The following is a 26,575-nucleotide window of genomic DNA, read 5'->3' on the forward strand; positions in this document are numbered from 1 at the left end:
ACATATTTACTGCTTTTATGTTCCTCATTACCTTTATGAGATAGCTGCTGTAGACATCCTACTCTCACAACTGCCCTTTCAGTGAGCTTACACTTGGTATTGTATTACTTAGTGTACAAGACAGAGGCATTGCGGCCACATCTGTCTGCTTCTCCCCCTTCCCATCGTTTATCTGTATTTTAAAATGAATTACACCTGATGTACTTTAATCTCAACATATATAGTTGAAATATTTACTCTAAACTGCCATATGTATTTCAGTGACATTAAGAGACACAGCAGTGGTCTGTCTCTCAATGTTCATATTATGTCCACAACTTCTATTTCAAGTTTTCTTTTTACATTTAAAAATATGTGTATGTGTGTGTGTATGTTGTATGCATGCATCTGCATTAGTATTATGGAGTATATGTGGAGGTCAGATGACAGCTTCTAGGTTCTAGGAATCAAATTCAAGTGGTCAGCCATGGTGAAAGGAGCCTTTATCCACTGAGCCATCTTTCCAGCCTTCATTTCTTTTCATTGTATACTTTTAAAATTTTTGTTTTTATTTTTAATTCTGTGTGTGATATGCATGTGAGAGTGTAGTGTCCATGGAAGCCAGAAGCACTTCCATGGATCTGGATCTCTTGGAGCTGGAGTGACAGGCAATTGGAAGACACGTGTTGTGGGTAGTAGGAGCCTGCAGGGGCTCTTAACTGCTAAACCACCCTTCTAACTCCTGGCCTTCATTTCTTTTTGAAGATCTAAGGTTTAATCTGTTGTTTACATCATTCTAAAGATCCCTTTGCCTTACAGAGGTAGTCTGTTGGGATGGATTTATCAAAGATTTCCCTTATCTAGGAAGCCTTCCCTGTCCTCCCCTTCCCTCCCCTGCCCTCCCCTCCCCTCCTCTCTCCTCAAATGTGACACAGTGCACGAAAGTTATACAGCTCTTATTAAACCAACAGTTTATTTTTCTTTCCCCCATTTTTATTTTTATGTATTTATTTTTTATTGCAATAGATTTTTTTCACACAATGTATTGTGATTACCATAACTCCTCCCCTATTCCTCCCAGTTCCTCTCCACTTCCCCTCCCACCTGGATCCATACCCATTCTATCTCTCCTTAGAAAACAAACAGGCATATAAGGAATAATAATATATAATAAAATAAAATAAGATAAAACAAAAATAAAGAAATTGGAATAGGACAAAACAACAAAACAAGCAAAAGAGTCAAAGGGGCAGAAAAAAACAGATGAGGTGCATATAGTTGAGAGACACACACATTCACACTCAGGAATCCCATAAAAAAACACAATACTGAAAGCCATAATATATACACAAAAGACCTGTGAGCTCTAGGTAGGTAGGCACCAGCTTGACTTCTTCATGTACAATGATTTGTTTAGGTGTTATCTTCAGTAATAGGCCTTAGTGTCAGTTTGTGGAGAGCCACTTTGACAATAGCCTGGGTTGTTTAGGGGTTCCCATGGGACATCTTTAGCCAAGAATTCATTAGCTGTAACTCATTCCTGTTACTTAAAAAACTTATTTGATGATAAGAGATATCCAGCTGGGGTTCTGTCTCCCTGTTATTTGCTGGTTTCATTTAGATTGCTTTCATGTATGTATATATATTTAGGAAGCTTCTACTCTATTAGATTTCCAAATGACCCCTCAAGTGGCCCTTAGTTTTAACTGTCCCTCCTTGTATTCCCTCCCTCTCTGCCTCCTTCTCTCCCCCTCCCTTTTTGATCCTCCCTTTCAGTGCTCCCCAATTCATCCATAACTATCTATTCTATTTGCCCTTCATAGGGAAATCCATCCCTCCCCCTTAATCCCTTACTTTTTATCTAATCTCTGTGATTATATGGATTTTAGCATGCTTATCTTTGCCTTAAATGCTAACATCCATGTATAAGCAAATATATACACTTTGGTTTTTCTGGATCTGAGTTACCTCGCTCAGGATAATTTTTCTTCTAATTCCATTTACCTGTGAATATAGAATTTTTCCAATTTCTGGCTATTATAAACAGAACAGCAATGAACATGGTTGGGTAAGTTTCTGTAGTAGAATGAAGTATCCTTTGGTATATGCCTAAGAGTGGTATAACTGTGTCTTGAGGTAGATGTATCCCCATCTTTCTGAGGAACCACCACACTGATTTCCAAGTACAGGTTTGCACTCCCACTGGGAATGGATGAGTGTTCCCTTTATTCCACATCCTTGCTAGCATGACTGTCATTTGTTTTATTGGTCTTGGCCATTCTGATGGGTATAAGATGAAATCTCAAAGTAGTTTTGATTCACATTTCCCTGATGACAAAGAATGTTATTTAAGTGCTTGTCAGTCATTTGAATTTTCTCTCTTGGGAATTCTCTGTTTATATAGATCTATACCCCATTTTTAATTGGGTTGTTTTCTGGTGTCCCAAATTTTGCATTCTTCATATATTTTAGATATTAGTCCTCTATTGAATGTGCAGTTGGTAAAAATCTTTTCCCATTCTGTGGGCTGCCGTTTTGTCTGAATGATTGAGAGTTTGTTGATGTATTGAAGCTTTTCAGTTTCATGAAGGTCCCATTTATTAATTGTTTATTTTAGTGCCTATGACATTGGTGTTCAGAAAGTCTTTTCCTATGCCAATGAGTTCAAGATTATTCCCCACTTTCTTTTCTATCATATTCAATGTATCTGACCTTTTCTTGAGGTCTTTGAACTACTTGAAGTTGAGTTTTGTGCAGGATGATAAATATGGATCTATTTGCATTCTTCTACATGTAGCCATCTAGTTTGACCAGCACCTTTTATTGAAGATGTTGTCATTTTCCAGTTTGTATTACTGTTCTTAGCATTTTTCTGGAGGTATTAACAAGTATAATGTTGCTGGAGGTTTCTGTTGTCCCGCCAGGTCCCACTTCAGCCTTAAATGCACACACAGAGGCTATATTAATTATAAACTGTTGGCTGATGGTTAGGGCTTCTTTTTGGCTAGCTCGCTCTTAATTATTAACCCATGACTACTAATCTATGTATTTCTACGTGGCCTTTTCTTACCAGAGAACACCTGGTGTGTCCTGTCTTCCCGGTCTCCACATGGTGTTTTTTCGTGGTCTCTCGCTGTCTACCTTTCCCAGAATTCTCATCTCCTAGTCCCACCTATCTTCCTGCCTCTATTGGCCAAACAGTGTTTTATTTATCAACCAATAAGAGAAACATATATACAGAAGGACATCCCCCATCAGTATAGCAATAGGAATGAGTAATAAAAATAATAGGTTATAGGCAGAATTATAATTAACTACATATCATATGACTGCATAGTTTAAAGGTAATTTTAAAATACAGTCTTTTAAAAGGTAATGGGTAACTAATTCAGATGAGGCAAGTTTGGATTTGCAGGATAATTGTTGAAAGAGTCATACAGTAGAAGAGCTCATTCTGCCTCACAGCTAGTTTCAAACCAAAGAATTACACCATCAACAGGGCATTCCTACCTGTCACAAGGACATTGAAAATGTCTTCAAGAACAAAATGAAGCCAAGTTATTAACAACATAATGTCTTATTACCCAGAATCCAACTAAAAATTACTAGTCATGGTACGAAACAGGAGAATGTTACCATAATCACAAGTGAAACCTGTCAGGAGAAATAGGCAGAGAAATAGAAGTAATAGAGATGATCTCCAAGGCCTTTGGAATAGGCTTTGTAAGTATGCTTAAGTGTTTAAAGGGAAATGTCATCAATGAGAAAAGTGACTTTTAAAAGGACCACATACACACATTCAATTTATATTCAATTGACAAATTTAACAGTTTTTTTTTTTTTTTTTTTTTACCACATCTTGAAGATCTGTGAGTTTGAAAGTACAAGAAACCATTCAAAGGAAATCACAAAAGAAAAACTAAATGAAGCAAGTCTGAGGAAGAAACCACTGAGTGGCCTGTTGGCCAGTATCAGATGCTTTATCTCACATGAGGAACAGCGGGTTTGGAGTTCGGAGCTAGGGAGTAGGAACAGAGGCAGAGACACAGGTTCAGAGAAATAATGTTTAACCAGGGAGCTTGCATGGGACTGACTGTGCATATATGTTACAGTTGTGTAGTTTGGTCCTCTTTTGGAACTAACAGTGGGAACAGGGTCTGTCCCCAACTCTTTTATTGTCTTTTGGGACCCTGCTCCCCATACTAGGTCACCTTGCCTAGCCTTAGTACATGGGGAAGTACTTAGTACTTAGTCTTACTGCAGCTCTATATGCCATGTTTTGTTGATACTCATGGGAGATCCTAAACCCCATGAGTGGATGGGCAAGGGCAGATAGAGGGGGATGGTGGGGAGGGACTCGGAGGAGAGAAGGGAGGAGAAACTATGACCAGGATGTTAAATAAACAAATAAACAGGGCTGGAGAGATGACTCAGAGGTTAAGAGCACTGACGGCTCTTTCAGAGGTCCTGAGTTCAATTCCCAGCAACCACATGGCGGCTCACAACCATCCGTTATGAAATCTGGTGCCCTCTTCTGGTATGCAGATATACATGGAAGCAGAATGTTGTATACATAATAAATAAATAAAAATCTTAAAAAAGTGTTTAAAAAAACAAATAAACACAAATAAACTTTTTTGAAAGAGAAATAATGTCTAAAACCTCACATTTGATGAGCAATTATTAATTTCACAGATTCTGGTATTTCATGAAACTTGGCAAGAAGCATAATTTGTTAGGAAAATCAGTTTTTAAAAAGTACCTTATCTCCTCTTCTCCATTCTCTTCCTTTCCCCACCCTGCTCTGTGAAATTAAGACAGTTATATAGGCAATAAAAGCTTATAGAATTTGTTATCAGCAGCTATATACTAGAAACAGAAAGGAAAATTCTAGTGATGCCAGTAGAAAAGACAGATCTATACAAAGAGAACGAAGAGCAATGAAAGTATATTTGAGTCAAAGTAAAAGACGTATTTTCTGCTTTTTACATTATTTTTAAAAGTTTTTCCTGAGTTTTATTTTTGTTAAGAAAGACTATTCAGAGCAAAAATAGTAACTTGCATTGTAGCGTCTATAACACATGTAGAAGGAAACACATGGTCACAGCAGCGCAGACTGCTGTGTGGATGTGAAAGAGCCGGTGCTTCTGTGCATACAGTGATGCGACATCTCATCATAAGCTCAGAGTAGCCCAGGCTCAGAGTGTACTTAATGAGACTGCTGAACAGCACAGTACTTAGTGTGTAGTGTTTACACTGTGGCTGTGTAGCCATTGAGAACTTGTGGTTTGTTGCCACTTCAGTGTCTCTTGAGGATATGTGACCACATGTCCTTAATGCAGGCAGAGGTCGGAACTCAAAATTGGAAGTATGATTTCTCCTGAATTCATATTGCTTTTATACTGTCCAAGAGTCAAAAGCCTCATGAGTTGAACTCTGAGAAATCATGGACTGTCAGTATACCATGGCAGTGTTCTCATACTGTAAAATACTGTATGGTAATGCGTATGTATAGATTAATGGTTTATGTTATAAGCCCTAGGGCATCATATTTGGACAGACTAAGTAAATAGAGAAACTACTGGAGCATTAAAAAATACTGCATGTCAAAGATAAAAAAAATGAACTTGGTAGAAAAAGAAAACAAAACACTAAAGAGTAGACTTAACATTGGTGGGACTTAATGTAGTGTAGTCATTTGGGAAAAGTTTGGTTGTAACAAGAGGTTCTTTATCCTGGGTGGTCCTATGGCCCTTGAGCCCCAAATAAGCACACAGACGCTATATTAATTATAAGGCTGTTGACCGATGACTAAGCCTTCTTATTGGCTAGCTCTTAACCCATTTCTTTTAATCTAAGTATTTCCACTTGGTCTTATCTTACCAGAGAAGGGTCCAGACCTGTTACTCCTTTGGTGGCCTACATGGCAACCCCATCTGCCTATGTTTCCCAGAATTCCTCTCATCTCCTAGCCTTACCTATACTTCCTGCCTGGCCAATAAGTTAATCAGTGTTTTATTCATCAGCCAATAATAGAAGCATATAGACAGAAGGACATCTCTCATCATTTGGTTGTTCCTATAAAATTAAAATGCAGTTATTATATGTCTGAGAGAAAGTAACTGTCCATACAAAGTTTGTTCATAATATTTTTTATTAATAATATTGCAAAACTGTGATGCACCCAAGTGTTCATCAGTAGGTGCTTAGCCAAATAGTTGTCATAATTGTTCAGTGAAACACTGTTTAGCAATAAAAAAGAATTGAGCCACTAAATCATAGCAATAAATCTCAAACACATTGAGTGAAAGAGCCAGTCACTAAAGAACATACACAACATGATGGTCATACAGAGTTCTAGAAAATAAGTAAACAATCTCTAACGAGATAATTGGTGAAGGGAGAATGTAGAATGACAGCAAGAGGGAACAAAGTCATGTCTACAGGTACTGACTTGATAACTGTGCACCTGAATGCTTGTAGTTTTGTCTGTAAATGACATACCAGTGTTAGGTTGTTTGGGTTTGGGAGCACTTAGTTTTTAAGTCCCATTTACAGTGTAGGTACTAATCTTGCTGAGATGCCGAGGTAGCAGAGATCCTCTCCTGTCTTGGAGTCTGTCTCTTTATTTGATGTCTGTAGTGTCAGGAATGGAAGCTTTTTCCTTTAACACAGTCTCATTTGTCAGTTCATGCTGTGTCGATCCCCCCCCCCCCCCCCGGGCTGCTTCAGGCCTTCTCTTCAGGAAGTCCTTGCCTACACCTGTATCTTGAAATGTTTTCTCTCCTGGGTTTAGAATTTCTAGACTTACATTAAGGTCTTTCATCCATTTTGAATTTATTTTTGTTCAGGATGAGAAGTGTGTATCTATTTTCATTCTTCTATATGTGTATGTCCAATTTTCCTATCACTGTATGTTGAAGAGGTTGTCTTTCCTCCAACGTATATTTTTGGCATCTTTATAAAAAAAAAAATACAGCTTTCAATGTGTGGGTTTAGTTCTGGGCTTCTATTCTACTAGTCCATTGCCCTGTGTCTTTGTTGCGATAGGATACTGTTTTTGTTACTATTGTTTTATAGGGTAATTAAAAATTCAAAATACCTTCAATATGATTGTTTTTGCTCAGGATTGGTTTGGCTGTCTGTAGTCTGTGCCTCCATATGAATTTTAGGATTTTTTTTTCTAGTTCTATAAAAAGGGTTACTGGAATTTTGATGATTATGTTAAATAAGGCCATTTTTGGTAATACAGCCATTTTTTGCAATGTCAATTTTACTATCTCATGAGCATGAAACCTTTTTTTCAGTTTGAAGTAGTTTCAGTTTCTTTCTTCAGTGTTGTTAAATTATCATTGAAATATTTATTTACTTTCTGTTAGGTTTTATTCAATTTTTTTTTAATCATTGTGAATTGTGGTTTCCTGATTTTTCTCATCATCATTTTCTTTCATATATTAAAAAGCTGCTAATTTTCACATGTTAATTTTGTATCCTGTTACTTTGTTGAAAGTGTTTGTCAGTTCTAAGAGGGTTGTAGTGGAGTCATTAGATCTCTTAGGTATAGGATCATCTTGTCTATAAACAGGGATAATTTGACTTCTTTTGTTCCTGTTTGTATATCTTATTTCTCTCATCATATTTCTCTAACCTAGATGTCAAGGATATGTTAAATAGGAGGGGAGAAAAGTCTCACACTTGATTTTAGTGGAAATGCTTTTTTTCTTTGTTTAATTGTAGCATTGTTTGTTTGTTGTATATGGCCTTTATCATTGGATTCTGTTAAATGCCTTTTCTGCATTGAGATGATCATGTTGTTCATACCTTTAACACTATTAATAGGTTATATTTATTGATTTGCAAATGCTGAAATATCTTTTTATCCTTATAATGAACCCCATTTTGAGCTATCATGGGGTGCTGTGTTGACCACTTCTGGACCACAGACTCTGTGTGCTGACCCTGAGGAAACTTCCAGAAAATTTGCCAGAATTCTGCTGTTTTTTTGTTAATCATAGCTGATTCTTCAGTCCCAGCCGACTAGAACCACAATTTATTAGTATGAAAGAGTACATGAACAACCCTGATAAACTCTAAAACTCCACAAGTCATCTGCACTGTTTTCAGAACTATCATCTAAGTTCCCTCAGTGGCTCATTGAGTTCTGAACATTCTAGACCAGAATTCCAAAATCTTCCACAATTCTCATCAAAATGTTATCAGGTTGTCAGCAATATTCCACAAAACTGGTACCAATGTCTGCCTTAGTCAGGTTTCTATTGCTGTGATAATATCATGACCAAACAACTTGAAGAAGAGTTTATTTAGTTTATAGCTTTAATGCACCATGATGGGAAATTAGGGCAGAATCTCAAGGCAGGAGCCCAAAAGCAAGAACTGCTGAGACAGTGGCCATGGAGGAGTGCTGCTTATTGACTTACTGCTCATGGCTTTCTCAGCCTACTTCCTTTTATAATTCTGGGCTACCTGCCCAGGGGTGGAACCACCTACAGTGAGCTGGGTCCTCCCATATCAGTTATTAATCAAGAAAATGCTCCACAGACTGGCGAATCTTGTGGAGGCATTTTTCTCTGTTATATTCTGTCTTCTCAGATGTCCAGATTTGTACATAGTAGAAAAAATCCAACTAGTACATCTCTTTTGTCAGATTTTAGTAAAATTGGATCTGTTTACTTTCTGATTCCCTTTCCTTAGAGTGTCCTTTTCCATTCTTTCACCTTACATCTGTTTTTTGGTTTTTGCTAGTAAGGTGTGTTTCTTACAGGCAGCAGAGAGCTGATATTAAATACAACGGAGAACTGGTAATACTAGCATTCAGAGGTATTGTTGAAAGATGTGTGTTGTTCCTGTTACTTGTTGTTTTTGCAGTGTTTGATGCTCTACTGTTCCAATATAGTTTTTTCTTTCAGTGGCCTTATAGATATGTTTATCTTCTTTTTAATTAAAACAAATGTTTGCTTCCATGCTTTTAAAATAATTTAGTAATTTAAAAATATGAATATTTTACGTGTGTAAGTATTTTGCTATGTGTCCATATATGTACCACATGTATACCTGGTGCCCACGGTGCCAGAAGAAGACATTGAATCACATGGAACTGAAGTTAGAGATGGTTATGAGCTGCCACATGGGTGCTGAGAACCAAACCTGGGTCCTGCTGAACCATTCCCCAACCCCAATTAAAAAATTTTGAATAATGTATTGTGAGATAGTTCTGCTAAAGACTATTTCCAAAGTAAAGCTATTTCTAAGAAAGTTAAGGAAACATTTATCCACATTTAAAGTTATTAATATCCTCCATTCTTATCTGAGTTTGAAAAACATTGTATATATAGTTGTTTTAGCGCAAGTTCTGTTTAAATGTAAATCCCTACTTTAAAATTTTTGCATATTATAATGTATAGCTTTTTGAGTGAACGTTGGAGCTCCATTAAATGCTTATTCCCAGTGGTCAGGATTCTGAGTTTAAACTTTTGCATTGTGCAATGACTTTCATTTTTTTAGTTAATTTCTTGGATTTTGATGGGATAAATATGATCATCAGTTGTTGGCAAGCTTTGTTCTTAAAATTGCAATTGACTAGAAGCTTTGTTCTTTAAATACATAGATTAAAGATTTTGTTTGTATTTTGAGCAAAATACAAATTGTAGGTGATCCATTATCAAAACAATTTAAAGTAATTCTAGGACCTTAAATTGATTACTATTTAACCATCAGACATTTTTAATGTCTTGTGCGGATGTTTAGCTTAGCAGAGAGAGAAGTCATGTTTTTAAATGTTTATTTGTATTCACTGCATGTTTTTGTTACTTATGTTCTTTGGTTATATATGAAAGCATTTTAATGCCTTCCTTGACCAGCTGAAAAAGCATAACATTTGTAGGAAAAATTTTAATGGTATTAGTTTGGGGAAACTCATCTTTTTGTTTTTTGTGAAGTTGGGTTACTCTTCAGTAATTTTATTCTTTGGAGTTAGAATATATATGGGTGAAAATTAATATTTTAGAATGCTGTCTATGAAATAAAAGTTAAAAAACCTTGTTTAGAATTTAGTCCTTTGAAAAGTGTCTGAATATACTTTGAGTATTGTTTCCCTTTTGTTGCTTTTAGCTGGTAAGTTTTTACATGGTGAACTGTGGACTTGGCTAGGTTCTATAGCTGTGTCTATAGCTGACAACAGAATAATTCATTAGTTAATTGAAAGCTAATTGATCTCTAAATGTTATGCTTTATTCCTAAAATGTATCTGTATTCCTTAGATTTTCTTTTGTCCTTCAATCACACTAAAATCAAATCCCTGGAAATTTACCATGGTTCTACAGCATTCTTGCATGGCTTGGGTGATAGCTAACTCTCTAATTACATCCTGTAGCATTGAGTTTCTACACTCTAGCTACAATGAGCCCCCTTCACTTCTTTCCAGACCATTCATTGGGAATTTTCTTTCTTGGAGGTCTGTTCATCGTAGGCTCCTCTGTGATTAGGACACACCTGGAATTTCATCACATCATAAGCACTTTGTCTGATCATAATATAGAAAGAACCTTTCTTCTGATGTGTTTCCTAGTCTTAGTATTCAGTATTCTGTTTCTCAACTATTTCTTCATAGTACCTTTTCCTATTTCAATGGCCTTATTTATTACAAGAGCAGATATATTATATGTCATATTTATAAATGTCTGTCTTGCATAGCTAGCTAGTTTTTGTTAAATATGGAAATAAATGTCTTACATAGTTACTGTGTACACATTCCCTTTTTGATTCTCACTTCTAGCTATAAAAGAAAAATCTGATAGTGGTATTTGCCTCTGATAATTTTAATGAAAAAATAGTTTTGAATAATGAAGGAACTGTAAAAGGTAGTGCTATGCCAGGCGTTGGTGGCACACACCTTTAATAATGGGACTCGGGAGGCAGAGGCAGGTGGATTTCTGTGAGTTCAAGACCAGCCTGGTCTACAAGAGCTAGTTCCAGGACAACCTTCAAAGCCACAGAGAAACCCTGTCTCAAAAAAAAAAAAAAAAAAAAAAGAGAGAGAGAGAGAAAAGGTAGTGCTATGTATGTATGTATGTATGTATGTCATAATAGAGATTTTTGTGTGTTCTTAATCTAGATCATTAGAGTTTAGCATATTAAATTGACAGCATTTAAAGATCAGATTAATATACAAGTATATAAGAGAACAATTGATTACATGGAATTCTCTACAGCTATTAAACCCCCACGAGGAAGCTGTTATTTGTGAACTGTTATGGGAAGACCAATAAGGAGCAATACAAGACTGCAGTGCCCAGTCAGAGCAGTCAGTGCGTTTTGCTTATGCTTTGCTTATAAAAGGTAGAAAAATTTTAAAAATGGATTCCTTATGTATTTATAAAAATTCTGAGTGTGTAAGAAGCTGGTGAAAAATGATTATAGAACCAGGTGATGTAAAGGAAATGAAAATAGTTAAAATATATTTGATGCATATTTTTTATGTTGTCTTGATTTTTAAAACCTGGCTGTATTATTGATTCAAAATTTTTAATAAACAAAATTAAGACAGAAACTATTATGTTGATATAATAATTTTTAAGAACTATTTAAGATGCATGTGTTCATTTAAAAAAGTTTTGCTCTTTCCCCAATCCTGTCTCTTTTTATCCCCTTTCACTCAGTGGAGTAGGTCGGAACTGGGGCTGGGCATCTGCAGGTAGCAGCATTCTGGCTGAATTTGGCACATTGCATATGGAGTTTGTCCACCTCAGCTACCTGACTGGTGATTTGATTTACTACAAAAAGGTTAGTTATAAAAGACTCTTATAATACATTACCCAAAACATCTTAATACTTAACATGTTTTTCAGGACTTTGGTTTTTGTTGTTTTCTTTCTCTTTCAGTTTTTTAAAAATTCCTTTCTACTTCTAATACATTTAATGTATTTATTGAGAAGTTATAACCACTATTTATTTTGTTAAGAAATTTTATTCCCATTTCTACTCATGGTTCTGAACTCCCTGGCCTACATGCTAAGACAAGAAAACAAAATTTAAAAAGCTTAATAATTGCAAAGAAAGAGAAAATACTGCTTATTCATAGAGTATATGATTATTCTACTGGATATTTTAAGACAGTCTTGTGGATTGATTTGTTTTGTTTTGTTTTTTTTTTTTTTGAAAGGAGGGTTTTCTTTTTTCATTTCCTTTTTGGTGAAGTAGATCAATCTTTGCCCAGGGTCTTGCACATGCTGACTGCTGCTGGCTCTACTACTGAGCTATACCTAGGTGTTAGGACTCTGGCTATTTACATGTAAATGACTACTGTGAATGCAAAACTCAATACAATGGCTCTCACCTCAAAAGGTGTAAGAGGTATGTTTATTCTAGAGCTAAATATGAACAGCCTTAGCCCCCCTCCCCCAACACAGATTCTGGTTATTGCTGTTTCAACAGTTTCATGAAATTTTTATAGTAACAGAGCACAATAAAATCATAAGTGAAGACCCCTGTTAAAATACATTAGTGGGAACATCAGATATATGAGTTACAGCAAAGTAGGGAGAGTTCTTTCTTAGATGTTACTTGATAGCGCTTTTAGCCTTTGGGCTGGTAGAAGCCAGGAGTCTGTCAGGACATTTCAAGAGGACCTAATAATCACAAGGATGTTAGGTTACACACAGAGGTGAATAAGGAATGGCTATTAAGAGGGCTAAATATACTCTAAGATAGTTTTGTTCTGAACCCAAAACATTCCAATACTCTATAATTATGGTGTTTTAACCAGTTAATTGTCCTTATAGACTCTTTAACATGGACAAGACTATTTGTTTTTCTTCTTAAGTTCAGTAGAAACAAATATTTAATGGGGGGGTCTATACAATATTAGTGTAGATTTAAAATCCTTAGCATCTGTCTATCAGCTGCAAAGGGTAAGAATATGTCATTTTATAAAGATGTCTTATGTGGTAGGAACAAAACTTGTGTTTAGCACAAATTTAAAATCTGTGGAGGTAAGTTCATAGTGAGAATAGGGTCACAGGTAGATGAGTACTTTTCAGACTAGAAGGAAGTACGGTGCTAAGAAGCTAGGAAAGGATGCTCATAACAGTCACACAGTGCCAGCTTCAGTGAAGGAAGAAGTGACAGTGTCTCTGTGAAATGCAGTGTTAGCCTCCAATATCAGTTGGTCAGGGAAAAGCAAAGGCTAGAAATCACACTACATTTGTGTTCATCCTTAGTCTTTTATGTCAAAACTTTCTTGTGAATAGTTGAGTAAGGAAAACAGATGGGAGTCAGTGTGGTAAGGCAAATGAATGTGTTTACACCAGTGTGGACTCCATTTGCTGAGTTTAAGAGTCTCCCCTCCCCCCAAAAGGGAGGGAGTTGATGAGTGATGATGAATAATTCATCTAAAAGGTGTAAGTACAGAATTTGTAAAGATTTATCAGAAAAAAGGAAAGGGTCATGGAATGTGACAAACACCAGGAAAAAAATAAAAATAAAAATCCTGACCAAATATCACTGTAAGAAAAGCATGTATTCCCTCATGCCCCAATTTTTGTAGAATAAGAATATAAACTGAGATGAAATGCTAATAGAATAAGATGTGATATCAGTACCAGAGTGGAAGAAAACATTACCACAAAAGAGAAGGCCAAAGTGGAAGCAACATGGGGAAACATGGGGCTTGAACTGTGGAAGGAATGACTTAGAAGGCAGAGCTGAGAAATGCTGTTAAAGGAAATAAAAACAATGAGAATGAATAATGTACTGAGAAACACAGAATCAAGTATTAGACATAATTTTAGATGTCAAAAAGCCAAGTTTTTCATCTTTCCCAATGTCATTTAAAAGTGTCTAAAAGTACTGTGTTGACTTATTCACATTGTACTTATTCATGATGGCGGCCTTGCATATGAAAGAATCTAGAAATGTAGGTAGCATTTTTGACCTTCTTGGTGCCAGGCCAAAACCCAGCTAAAGAGATGATGATGAGAATCATTGTGGTAAAACTATTGATGTGCTCAAGTTCACAAGCTAAAGTATGCATGCCTATGAAACAGAATGTATTCTACATCATCAATCATGTAAGGCAGTGTGGGTACATTACCTACTCAAAGTCTTTAAAAAAAAAAAAAACAAAACCCAAGAATACAAGAAATAGAATACCCGCACTGCCGCACTGAAAGCACTTATCAGATCTGACCAGCCTCTGACAGGTGGAGGGCAGTCTTTGGAGAAATCATCAGGCTCCAAATGTATTTTGTGATTCTTTTTTCTCCCTTAACCTCAGGGAGATCTCTAAGAATTTAGGGAAATATTTATTGGGAGGGTATTTAAATCCCAGCAGTAATAAATACTTCATCATTTATTAAACTCAAATTCTTTTCATAGAAAGTTTTGATTCCATTTCTATGAAGTTATTTTATTCTTCTATTTTTATATATACAGGGATATATCTGGAATATCTGGCTGATGTTTCTGATGGTCAAGTCTGTATAATAGACTGTGAGAATTTAAAATATTTTTGGAGCTTTTTGCTTTTGCTATTTTTATTATTGTTTGATAAAATTAACAAATCATTTAAGAAACAGAAGCCCTCCTGCTGACCACCACACATGACAAGGGAGAAGGTGGGTGTACATTCCCAGTGATGGAAGAACCACAAAGCATAGGCTAGTAGAAAGCTGTGATGACATCTGTTTCTCTTCATTACATTCTTATTTTCATTTTGATTAGGTCATGCACATTCGGAAACTACTCCAGAAAATGGAACGCCCAAATGGTCTTTATCCAAATTATTTAAATCCAAGAACAGGGCGCTGGGGTCAGTGTAAGTATTTCTAATGCAGTTGCTCACTTGCTAAAAAAGATTGCTTGAAAAGTCTTTGCTTGATGTGTGGTGTACCATGTGGAGTTAAAACCCCCGGTCTAGGCCTGACCTTACCAGTTGTCTGCTAATGCTGCTCTGTCCATTAGGGTCTGATCTTTTGAAGCTGCTTAAGGTGAGTTTTTACTTGTAAAATGGAAGCATTGGTAAGGTGCCTCACAAGAATATTTTCTTTCATGTACCTGTAAGTACTTTGCTGAAATATATTATGAAGGATAATATATAGTAATTAATCATATCTTATAAATAAGAGCACTTCTTGAGATAGCTTTTTATGAATACTTCAGATTAAATGTAACTATATAAATTATTAGAAAAGGGGACAGTTGCCATTGGACAATGTCTAGTCATTTATTTAAGAAAAAGGTATCATGCATCTGTTATTTACTAGGCTTTTGTATGAGACTAAAGATATTAAAAAAATTTGTGTTCATCTGATTTAGGGGGTTACCTAGCAGCAAAGGTAGATGATCATAGTTGTGGTGATATATTGGTTATGATTTAATAAAGCTTGCCTGGGGATCAGAATATAAAGCCAGACATACTAGTTAGCTATAGAAGCTGGGCAGTGGTGGCACACACCTTTAATCCCAGAATTCAGGAGACAGAGGCAGATGGATCTCTGTGAGTTCAAGACCACCCTGGGCTACATCAGAGTGAATCAGCCTAAAAGAGCCCATGCCTTTAATTCCAGCACTAGAGTGTATATGAGGAGCTCTGTGTTGTCTCAGAGAGCAGTCTAGGAGTTTGAGGTTTGGTGAGGAGCAGTGCAGTCTGGATTGTAGTCTGAGGATTTGTGGAAACAGGATAACCACAAATTACCTCAGATCTGAGGTAGAGGTAAGAGCTAGTGGCTGGCTGCTCTGCTTTTCTGATCTTCAGCTCGAACCCCAATTTCTGTCTTTGAGTTTTTATTATTTGTGCTACACAATGTAATAAAGAAGTTTACAAGTCAATATGAAACTTGTAGAAATGCTGTGTCTTGCTGGGCATTGGTGGCTCATGCCTTTAATCCCAGCACTCTGTGAGTTTGAGGCCAGCCTGCTCTACCAATCGAGTTCCAGGACAACCTCCAAAGTCACAGAGAAACCCTTTCTCTAAAAAGGAAAAAAAAGGGGGGGGGGAGAAAGAAAGAAATGCTATGCCTTGCGGAAAAATGTTTTGTTTGCAGAGGTTAATAGTGTCAGTGCTTTAGAATTCCTCTTTGAAGGTTTTGAGTCTCAAACAGTAAATGTTCATGTGGAAATGTTGAATTTATAATTTTAGTAATTAAGGTTTTTATAAATGGTATTCTCTTTTTAAAAGTAAAGAAACTTAAATAAGTGCAAGTAACAACTTTGCCCCAATAGGTCACTTTTGGGTTATTTTTGAAATTAACAATAGTGTAATGAAGTAGCAAATGAGAGATGGAGGTAACAATCATTTAATTTTAAGTATTGGAAGCACTACCAGCTCTGCCAGTGAAAACCAGTGAGTCTGAATACTGGGAGCTGAAAGATGTTTTCCAGGGATTGCCTTGCAAGCTTCTTGTCAGGACATTGCTTTAGATCCCAGTCCTGTATTTTCCCCTCTCCACTAGGTCTTTATATGAAGTTCACTTTCCTCTTTACTTAAGAAAATGTTAGAGCTAATGCTTATATTGAATGGATATAGTTTTGAAAAAGCAAATGTTGAGAGCTGCGTTTGTAAAACAAAATGTAGTTTTCTTATGCTAGATATGAGTGACTGAATTGCATACCTACTTAGTAATTTTGATGAATCAGGTTGTAGAATTTACTCCCTTAAAGTGTTAATTAAGATTTGGAATTTCTAATATTGTGGGAAAATTGGGCCCAGTTTCTACAATATCTTATGACATTATATATTTTATATGGTATAACTATTTCAGTGTTTACAATGAAAAACATAAAAAACTAAATAATGGTTGCCAGAAGCATAAGGTACCAGTTTAACCATATATAAAGGTTAGCCTACATTTCATAATAATTAAAAGGCAAATTTTATAAAAAGATGAATATTAATATAGTTGGAAAATGATTTCATATCCTTTCTATGTCATGACTTCTTATAAGAAATAGATGATCACTCAAAGAATGCTGAGGTAAGAAAGCTTAATTCAGAAAAGTAGAATAGGTAATCAATGAGCCAATATTGTTTAGCCTTAAAGGTGTGATAGTAAGTGGTGCTTGGAGACTACTTGCTGGGACATTTCTTGCTGTATAGACTACTGCTGCTGTACTAGTATTTGCAAAGACAGTCTCTGTAGACCTCTACCCAGATATCTTTGTCTTTCCCATTTCACTGTGCCTGTGATCATAAATGCACTTTTGAACAGGGGCATAGTTCTTTAACTGTAAGATTGGTAAAGCAAATTAAAACCCCTGTATACCAAGTATTTCAAACAGTATTAATATTTTTGAGCCTTTTGTATCTAGCAATTACCTAGTTTATTCCTTGGAAAATTTAAGAGGTATAAACTTTATTTATTGAACCTAGGAATTATTTACAGTTGCAATAATTTTGAAACATTCTAAAAGTTTTTTATCCAACAAAATTTTCTATAATTACAGAATGTGAGTATAATCAAAAGACAAATGATAGGCAATTGGTGAGAATTTAAAACATTACTATTATACTTATGAAACTATGCTTTAAACTTAACTATTTTTAATAGTTTTTTAGAACTTTATACATGAGCACTGCCTCCTCATCACTCCTGCCCCCCTTTCTTCCCCAGCTTCCCCCATGTCATCCTCCCCTCCCACATTCATGATGTGTCCTTTAGTAATAATTGTTACATGTATGTACATATGTATATATTAAATGTGTGTGTCCTTTAGCTTTGCTTTTATGTACTTGTGACTAGGGCTGACCCTTGGGGTTGGACAACCCATGTGGGAGCTCATCTCTGGAGGAAACTGATTCTTCCTCTCATTGTAGCCACTGACTGCCTGTAGCTCTTCATCTAGGAGTGGGACTATTTGTAATTCCCTGTCTGCATTGGCCTGCCAGCTGTGTTGTCATTGTGATGGTCTTGAAAGTTCTTGGGCATGCTTTCTTTGTCATGTCTAGGGGACATTACCTAACAGCAGGTGCCCTAGCCCTCTGACTTTTATAATCTTTTTACTTCCTTTTCCGTGATTTTCTCTTAGCCTTAGGTGTAGGTGTTATGTTGTAGATGTTTCATTTGGGGTTGGGCACCCCACAGTCACTTACTCTCTGCATTTTGACTGGTTGTGGATCTCTGAAATAGTCTCTGTCTATTGCAAACTGAATCTTTTCATGAGGAGGGAAAGCTACACTTTTCTGTGGATACAAGGATAAGTAGAAAACAGAAATGTCATTGGTCTAGGAACCTGACAGTCAAAGGTTCTCTCAGGTCTGTGACCTCTCCAGCCATAGGTAATTGGCTAGGTTTACAGTACCAGACATGAATTCCCTCCTGTTGGGCAAACTTTAAGTCCAATTAGACAGCTGTCTTGTTGTTCCAAAGTTAAAGTACCACTATTGTACCATTGTGCCTATCTTGTGGGTATAGCCATTGTTGTGGTTCATTGGCATTATAGGTGGGTAGGACTACCACTGTTTCTCTTCCTGGGAAGTTTGAATAACACCAATCAATACTATGAGAGCCACTCCCCAGAGAGGACGTTTCCCTGTCAGTTCCTGCTTAATTCCTGTTAAGTCCTTTGTCTGAAGAGTGTGGTGTCTTCAGTAATAGAGACTTGCCTTCAAATTCTGGTAGAAAACAGAAATTGCATTGGTTTAGGAACCTGATGGTAGAAGGTTCTCCTTTCAGAGAAGTAGCTGTGCTCACTATTGAAAATACCAACATGCTTTTTCTTTAATAAGTGATAAAGAAAAAAACTTGACAAACACTTGAAAAGTATTGAAGATGAACTCTTACTGTATCTATGAAACTGATTTCAAAAATGTATTTTAAAAATACAACCAAAGTTAAGAGCTTGAACTATAACAGCCTTAGATGGATATCCAGGCCAATAGATTCCTCAATATGATGCTAAGACTAGATGAACATAGGAAAATAAGTTAGACTTAAATAGAATTAAAAATTTTTGTGCATCCAGGGACACTATCATAAGTTAGAGATTACCTACCAGACAAGAATTATATATATGGTAAGGGTATGTTTCCACAATATATTAACTTCTACAACTCAACAAGAAGGCAACATAAATAAAAAATAGACCAACTGATTTGAATAGTTATTTTTCTCAGGAAGATATGTAGATGGAATATAAGTAAATGAAAACTGATGTCCTTATGGAAATGCAAATGAAAACCACTGCAACTACCATTCACAGCTACCATAGTGGCTGTAATCAAAAGTGAGCCTTGGTAAATGTGAAGAAATTAGAGCACTTGTCATTTCTGGTGGGAACTAGAAACCTTGCAGCCAGGATAAAACCCTGGAAGTTTCCAAAAAGGCAAAAAAAATTCCCTAATGAATAACCACCAAATGCATGAAAAACAGACTCCGATGCTTATATCCCAGTGTCCCAGATGCCAGGAGCTGGAAATGAGCTGCCTTAGATGTGCTTTATCTTGTAGAGGTTCAGTTGCTAGAGCCTCTGGCCTGAGGGTGACAGCAGTAATATAGTGGAACATTTAGGTTGTGAAAAGGTTCCAGGAATGGGTAGTGGTCATGTTTACCTCTCTCTGTGAACATAATTACTATTATTGACTAGAACACTTTACAGTGGTACACAGGCACAAGGTAATTGGGTCATTGGAGCCCTGTCCCCAGAGGAGCTGGTGCTGGTCTTGTGGAGGAGGTAGCTTTTCTGAAGATGGGTTGTTTCAGAGTACTCCCACCCTGTCTACCACTTCCTCTTCTGATTCCTTGCTATGTTGTGATATAGTCAGATTGCCTCCACCAAAGTTGAGTAGATGCTGACACCATGATCTTGAATCTTCAAAATTGTGAACTAAATAAACTTCTTTTCTTTATTAGTCCTAAAGTTTCAGGAACAGGTAGTGATCATGGTCACCCATTGATTGCAACTAGTGTCCTTGACTTGCCCGCTTCACTGTGGTGCCAGTGGCACTGTCAGTGTTATGTGTAGATCACCACAATAAAAGGCCCAGTCAAAAAGGAGAACTCATTTGCCACTCTTTTTTCTCCACAAAATAAATCGAAACTACTTTGTAATATATTCATCGTCAGCAATTATTAATTTTGAGAATGCTAGAGAAAGTGCTGTTCACTGGGTGTTTTGGCAGACAGATTTTAAAACCTTAGCAAGCTGGCCTTATATTCCGTTAGCAGCTGCAATCCCTACTAAATTGTCTGATTTGTTCTTTTTTGTGTTTTTGTATGTTTTTTATCAGTTCTGGAAAGTATCAAATTCCATAATTATCTTTGAGCAGTATACATCTGTCATAGCTATAAATAAACTGCAAAACAAACATTTAATTGAACTGAAAGTTAGCCATTCAGCTTTGGCTAACTGTATTATAATTAGAGTGATGATAATGTCTGATATGCACATAGCAATCAGAGAGTAATTGCTAGTAATTACTCTCAGGCTAAGGACTCGGCAACAGATTTAAAAGACTATCATAAGGAACCTAAATTTAAAGGCATTGGTTCTCTTCCCTTTTTACTTCAGTTCTCTCATTTTTACATACAATGATTAGCCTATGCCATTTAATGACTTAAAGTGAAACCAATCTAGGAAACCAGTCACTACAGGTTCATTAAGTTTTCTATTACTAACTTTAAAATTGTGGAAAGATTAGAATGTATAATGTTTGGAGTTACAATACAAACCCTGGCTTTCCTGCTTGACTTCTATGCCTCTGCTATTTCTCCTGGTGAGTTCTTTAGTCTGAAGCTTGTGGGGGTCATAATTGTGAGGCACTGTGTTTGAAAATGCTTCACACTAGCTTGTATTCTAGCCTTCTGTTTGGAGCTGCTTCTAGAAAGAGCTTCTGTTATAAACATCCCCTCAGATGGCCTGATCTGTAGAGATGGATGTGTGAGTGACCAGTGTGCTTTAAAATGCATCCCAGTATCAGAAGATTCTTGTAATGCATGGTTCATCAGATCTGACAGGTAGGCAGTCCCAAGTCAGTGGTTCAAATAGAGAAGCTAGACCACCTAGTGATGTTATAGTCTTAGATCTTAGATCTTAGATAGGCTTTAGATCTCTAACTTCTGCAGTTTTCCCCCCAGACCAGCTGCCCGAGTGAGCTTGAGTGGACCTATAAGACTGAGACTAATTCCCATGAATTAAGTAACTTGTTACATCAGTAAACCCTAACAAGAGTTCATAGATAGAAAAACACAGTTCCTGACCCATAGATCTAAATAAAGGCTTGCATCTTCTCCTTTCTGTGTCATTTCCTTTAATCCTATTTATGAGTTGTTTCTCCCTCCCATCCTTTCTTATATCTATAGAAAATCCAGAAATTGGCACATGACACCAAAGTGCAAAGCCCTTAAAAAATATTACTTTAAAATACAGTTAGTGGGTCTGGAGGAATGGCTTAGAGGTTAAGAGCACTGGGTGCTTATCCAGAGGGCCTGGGTTTATGCTCACATCCATTAGTAACTCAAGTCCCAGATCTAACACCTTTTGGCCTCTGTGGGAACTGTGTATATATGCTTCACAGGCAACACATGCAGGCAAAACACCCATACACGTAAAATTTTAAAAATGAAAGACCAACAACAAGCCAACCTTCTCATTGTCTGACATGATGCTGGAGTTTATTTGCCTTCCACTTGATGCTTCTTTACCATTAAAAAATTTTTCCTGATGACAAACACTAGCTCTTAAGGATACTCCTTTGTAACTTTCTCCTATGACACTAAATTACCATTCCATAGTGTTATTTTTCACCAAAATATTCTGTTCCTGTATTTTGTCTGCAGCATATTTCTTTGTGTTCAGTCCCTAGACCCAATGTGAAGAGACAGAACCAGCCTCTGAAGCTTGTTCTCAATCATGTGTTCAAACCATACCCTGACACCCACACTGATAATGGTCTTCATAAATCAGATTTTAAAAGGTGCATTCTGTTTTGAACTGTTAGGTACACTCTCCAGATATATAATGTCTTAGAAAAACTTGGAATTTCATCACAATGGTCATAGTTACTGGGAATCTCCATGTTCTATAAATGCAGCAGCCACTTTGTGGACCTTAGCTGTGAGTTCATCAACATGTGTTTCTTTTCTTGAAACACTTGCTTTCTAGGACATTCTTTTGCTTTTCCTTTAGTCTCACTTAGCTGTACTCAGTCTTTATGAATTTGCTCTTTATCCTTGGTTCTCTTTGCCTTCTTCCCAGTGCAATGGTGTAAAATACCATCTATATTCTAACTGTTGTGTGACACTGTTTCTGGGGACATGAGGAATATTATCTAATCCTAGATAGGGAACCAAGGACAGACTGAGGTAAGGATACCACCAAAGTCCAACTTGGTGAATTAATGAATTTTATTGTGATTACTTAGAGAAAAGTGGGTGAGGGAACAGAAATGACTTAAAGACAGCTGCATCACCAAACCTACCCAGCATGGTAAGAGCTCGTGAATGCTGGAGCTTCAAGTATATTTCACAACTTGCAGGCAGCTCAACAGCTTAGAGACTTTTTCTTTGAGGCAACACAGGTTGTCTGTGCCTCTTCTAGGCATCTCTGCTTCCTTCAAATGCTCTGCTTGCCTGCTTTTTCTAGACAGCTTGTCTGGTCTCTTTCTAGGTGGTCCACCCTGAATCTCTTCTAAGAACCTCAGCTTGTCTGAGAGTGTCTCTCAGCAGTCCTTACTGCTTATATATGCTTGCAAAATGAGCCAATGAATTGGGTCAGTTTCAGGGACTTCCTGAAGTTTGTGAGTTGTTTACTTCCTTAGTTTATTAAGGAGCTTTTCTATAGGATGGAATGTTTCGCCTCCTTTTGCAATGCCCTGTTTTTTAACTAGCTCCATCCAAAATAGCTGGATTTGACTCATGTCTGCTACATTCTAGCTTTGTGACCTGATTACTTAACCACTTTGCATCCTAGTTTCCTCATCTGTACAGTCTGGATAATAGCAATGTAATATGCTTTATGATATTATTGTAAAGATGAGTTGGCTTATTATGTATAAAGTACTTGAAATAGTATCTGATACATAGTGGTCCTATTGCTTGCTCTTTTATCTTTCCTACTTTTCATCTCTCAACAGAATACAAGATCCATGAAAGAGTGTTTTATTCCCTGTTTATCCCTAGTGCCTAGAATAGGGCCTGAGGCCATTCAAGAAATGTGTATTGAGAGAGTGAAGAAAAGTTTTAGTTATTACCTCACCTGATCTATTTGTAAATTTAAAAATCATGATCATTCCTTAGTTTTCAAACTTCCCTCTCTTGTGTTTGTCTAGTGAACTCATAGCTCAGAACAGTCTATGCCAATTCAATGATTGATCTGCAAGCTTACATGGACTTAAGAGGTAAATGCTATTTTTCTTTCCCTGTCTGTTGATGGGGAAAGTAAAGTGCAGCGAAATCAGTCCATTTGCACAAGGTAAAATATAGGTAGTGATCACCGAGCACAGCAGACTGGCTGCAGAGATCATGCTCTTACCCACCCCTCTTTGTGTGCCATCTCCCAGGACCTTACGCTATGCCTTCTTTTTTGCATATGCTCACTGATCTGCAGTGTCTGCTGTGACCTTCTTTCCTGTTCCCCATTCTTTAACTGTTCATATTCTCTCCAAAGTAGCAGTGTCTGCTAATGTGCATGCTCAAGTGAACTCCCTTTCACACTTAGATGACGGTGTGTCACCTTGTTTAGCTTTTCCCTGATTTCCTGTTAACATGATTGCTTTTTTTGTTAGCTTCATTTAGGTATGTAACTAGCATCTCAAAATTCAAAAGACCAGTTGAAATACCTTTCCCTTTAAGCCATTCTCCTCCAGTATTTCCAGTGTCCGTGAGGAGCACCATTTGTCACTCTGCTGCAGTTGGAAAGTTGGCATCACCCAGAATTTTCCCCTTTCATTAAGCACACCTGATAGATAGCACACCCAGGAGTGTAATAGTCAAGGAAGATGATTAAATTGTAAGGAGTTATTATAAATATCAAATGCTAAGAGGCTGGTGTAATTGAAGGCTAAAAGTTACAAATAAAAAGAGAGCCCTCATGAGAAAGAAACTGAAGTGGTCAGGCTTTAGAGCCAGAGGACTATAGTAGAGAACAGGTGCTCTATTCTCTTATTAATCAAAGGGGTATGGAAGAGTGCAGAAAATCCAAGGACGCGTTTTCGGCACCTTCTTCACTCTGATCTTCTCCCTTTTGCGGAGATAGGTGAAGCAATGGAGGACTTGGATTTCAGAAATCTACTTTAGGTCACAGGAAAGAACACTCATCAAGTAGTCATGAGGAAGATAGGCAGAGGGAGGCAGATCTTTGTGAGTTTGAGGCCAACCTGGTCTACAGAGTCAGTTCTAGGACATCCAGAATACACAAAGAAAAACCTATCTTAAACAAACAAAAAAGGAGATGATGGGCAACATTGAGGTTTTCTTTGATGGTGGATGTTGTGAGTTTGGTGCTAATAGTAGAGGAGACAGCTGAGTTGATCCAGAGTGATTGTGTTGGTTGGATACACCAGAAGAGCAATGGAGCAGCGTTTATAATGCCGGGACAGGAGCTGTTCCTGTTACTTCTTTCCTGTTCATCCTCTGTTGCATAGGAGCCACACTAATAAGAGAATGAATATTCATGTTATTGCCCTCTTATCTGCCCACATGTTTCCATTCATGCAATTAGCCAAGTAGTTTAGATAAGTTGCCATACATGTGTGGTGTCCAGTTCCCACTGGATCACTGCTGTTCAGCTCTGTTACTTAGATAATTTATTCCCTATTCTTTGTTTTCTTTATATTTTCTGTGTGATCCTCCTACCAGCCCTCTTTTTTTCTTGTTGCCTATTTTCAACTTTGTTGACAATTTTTATGTGTATTTTTAGTATCAGAATATGTAGAGTTTTGAAATTTTCAGTATGAAAATCTTGACATTCTAAAATCTAAGGTAAAACAAACAAGTTTGTTGGGTTTCTACTGATTTTAAATATTATTTTTGTTTCTTTGTTTAAAAATATGCTTTATTAAAATATAATTAATATGCAGCAAGCTGTTGGAAAATGTTAATAGCAAGTTCCAAAACATCACACTTGAGACAGCCATCACAACAATAAAAATAGGTAACATATCCCTTGCCTCTGAATAACACGGCACCTTCAAGTACCCACTTCCTCCAATTAGCTCCACACTTCCTCTTTTATCACATTCTAGTAATGCCATCACAGCCACCATAGCTCTTTGCATTTCTTCTGTACCTAGATGACCTATGTACAAAATCAAAACAAAAGTAAAGATGGAACCAGAAGTGTGGCTTCATGGTAGAGAGCACTTGCCCATTATGTTTGAATCCTGAATTGTATCCCAAGTACTTTAAAAAGTCTCATTACCAGTCAGGGCATTAACTCAGTTGGTTTTACCTTTATTTATCTAATTGCAGAGAGTGTACTGTCCATTGTACTGACCTTTTGATTGTGTTCCTAATATCATCTTTTCCTACTTCTTGAATTCTTTTTTCCCATTTCCCGAAATTTTATATGAACCTTTCAACTTCCCAATCCCTTTTCATTGCAGTAAGTCTAACTCTTTTACAGTGACCTACACCACTGTTACACAAAAAGTAATTTCCTATGTGGCCTTTAGCCCCCAAAGACAAAATACTGCTTACCTGCTGCTAAGTAGCAAATCACTCTAAACTCCTAGGCTTAAAATTCACCATTTTTTTTTTTTTGAACCTGACTAAGGTGAGCCTCTTTAGATCAAGAGAGAACTGAGAAGAATAGAGATAATTACTAAGAACAATAGAAAATAATTATCCAATAATTGAAAAATAACCAGTCTTTAGTTTGAGTAGTGCTTGGCATACAGGGGTTAGTGGCTGGGGTAGTGATGGGGATTGTGGTGGTGGTGGTGGTGGTCATTGTAGTTGTTTTGGTAGTGGTGGTGGTGGTACTTAAATGTAGTTAATGTTAAAATGAAGATTCTAAGCTCTGGAAAGCAAAGTTGAATGTAAGGAAATAGGAATATATTGAACCTGAAAAATGGCATCAGGTTTCTTACTAATAAGAGTGGATTTTAAATAGTGATAGGACAGTACTTTGAAGAAACTCTGAGGGAAAATTGTTTCTGCCCTTGAACTTAATACCCATATACTATAAAATGAAGTGGGAATATAGTAAAACCATTCCAAACAGTAAGGTGTTTTGTCTGACATGCTTTTTCTTAAGCATTTACTCAAGAAATTCAGTAAATCCTGTGTAGACCAAGATATAGAATTGCAGATATAGTAGGTCCTGTTGTTGAGAAGCTAGACAGTAGTGAACAATAAAAAATATGATAAACACTAGCATGGTGGCCAGAAAACAGAGAAAACTAAGAGCTATGCAAGAAAGTAATGATGAAGTATGAACACAGCAAATAAACCTCATGATAAGTGAGTCCTTGGTGGAGTGAGAAGATGTGAAGGAGATGTAATGGTTCTGTAGGAATGAAGACATTCTGACGTAACCACAAAGTTGAGACTGAAATTGGTGGCAGTACTGTGCCCTCATTTTGATCCACTTGTTTTAAAATGGTTCCTCTCCAGATGTAACACTGCTGTTTCTGTGCTTCTTACCA

At 36.8% G+C, this 26,575-nt stretch overlaps 1 protein-coding gene across 1 annotated transcript in view; it reads left to right on the top strand.

Annotated features, from left to right (window-relative positions):
* Positions 1-26,575, top strand: part of Man1a2 (mannosidase alpha class 1A member 2) — a 128,814-nt gene that overhangs the window by 63,166 nt on the left and 39,073 nt on the right. Inside the window, exons 7-8 of the mRNA XM_027393789.2 lie at positions 11,655-11,778; positions 14,716-14,809. Coding sequence (XP_027249590.1) covers positions 11,655-11,778; positions 14,716-14,809 — 218 coding nt within the window. The remainder of the gene's footprint in view (positions 1-11,654; positions 11,779-14,715; positions 14,810-26,575) is intronic.

The sequence above is a fragment of the Cricetulus griseus genome, assembly GCF_003668045.3.
Source record: "Cricetulus griseus strain 17A/GY chromosome 1 unlocalized genomic scaffold, alternate assembly CriGri-PICRH-1.0 chr1_0, whole genome shotgun sequence".
NCBI classification, from domain to species: domain Eukaryota; kingdom Metazoa; phylum Chordata; class Mammalia; order Rodentia; family Cricetidae; genus Cricetulus; species Cricetulus griseus.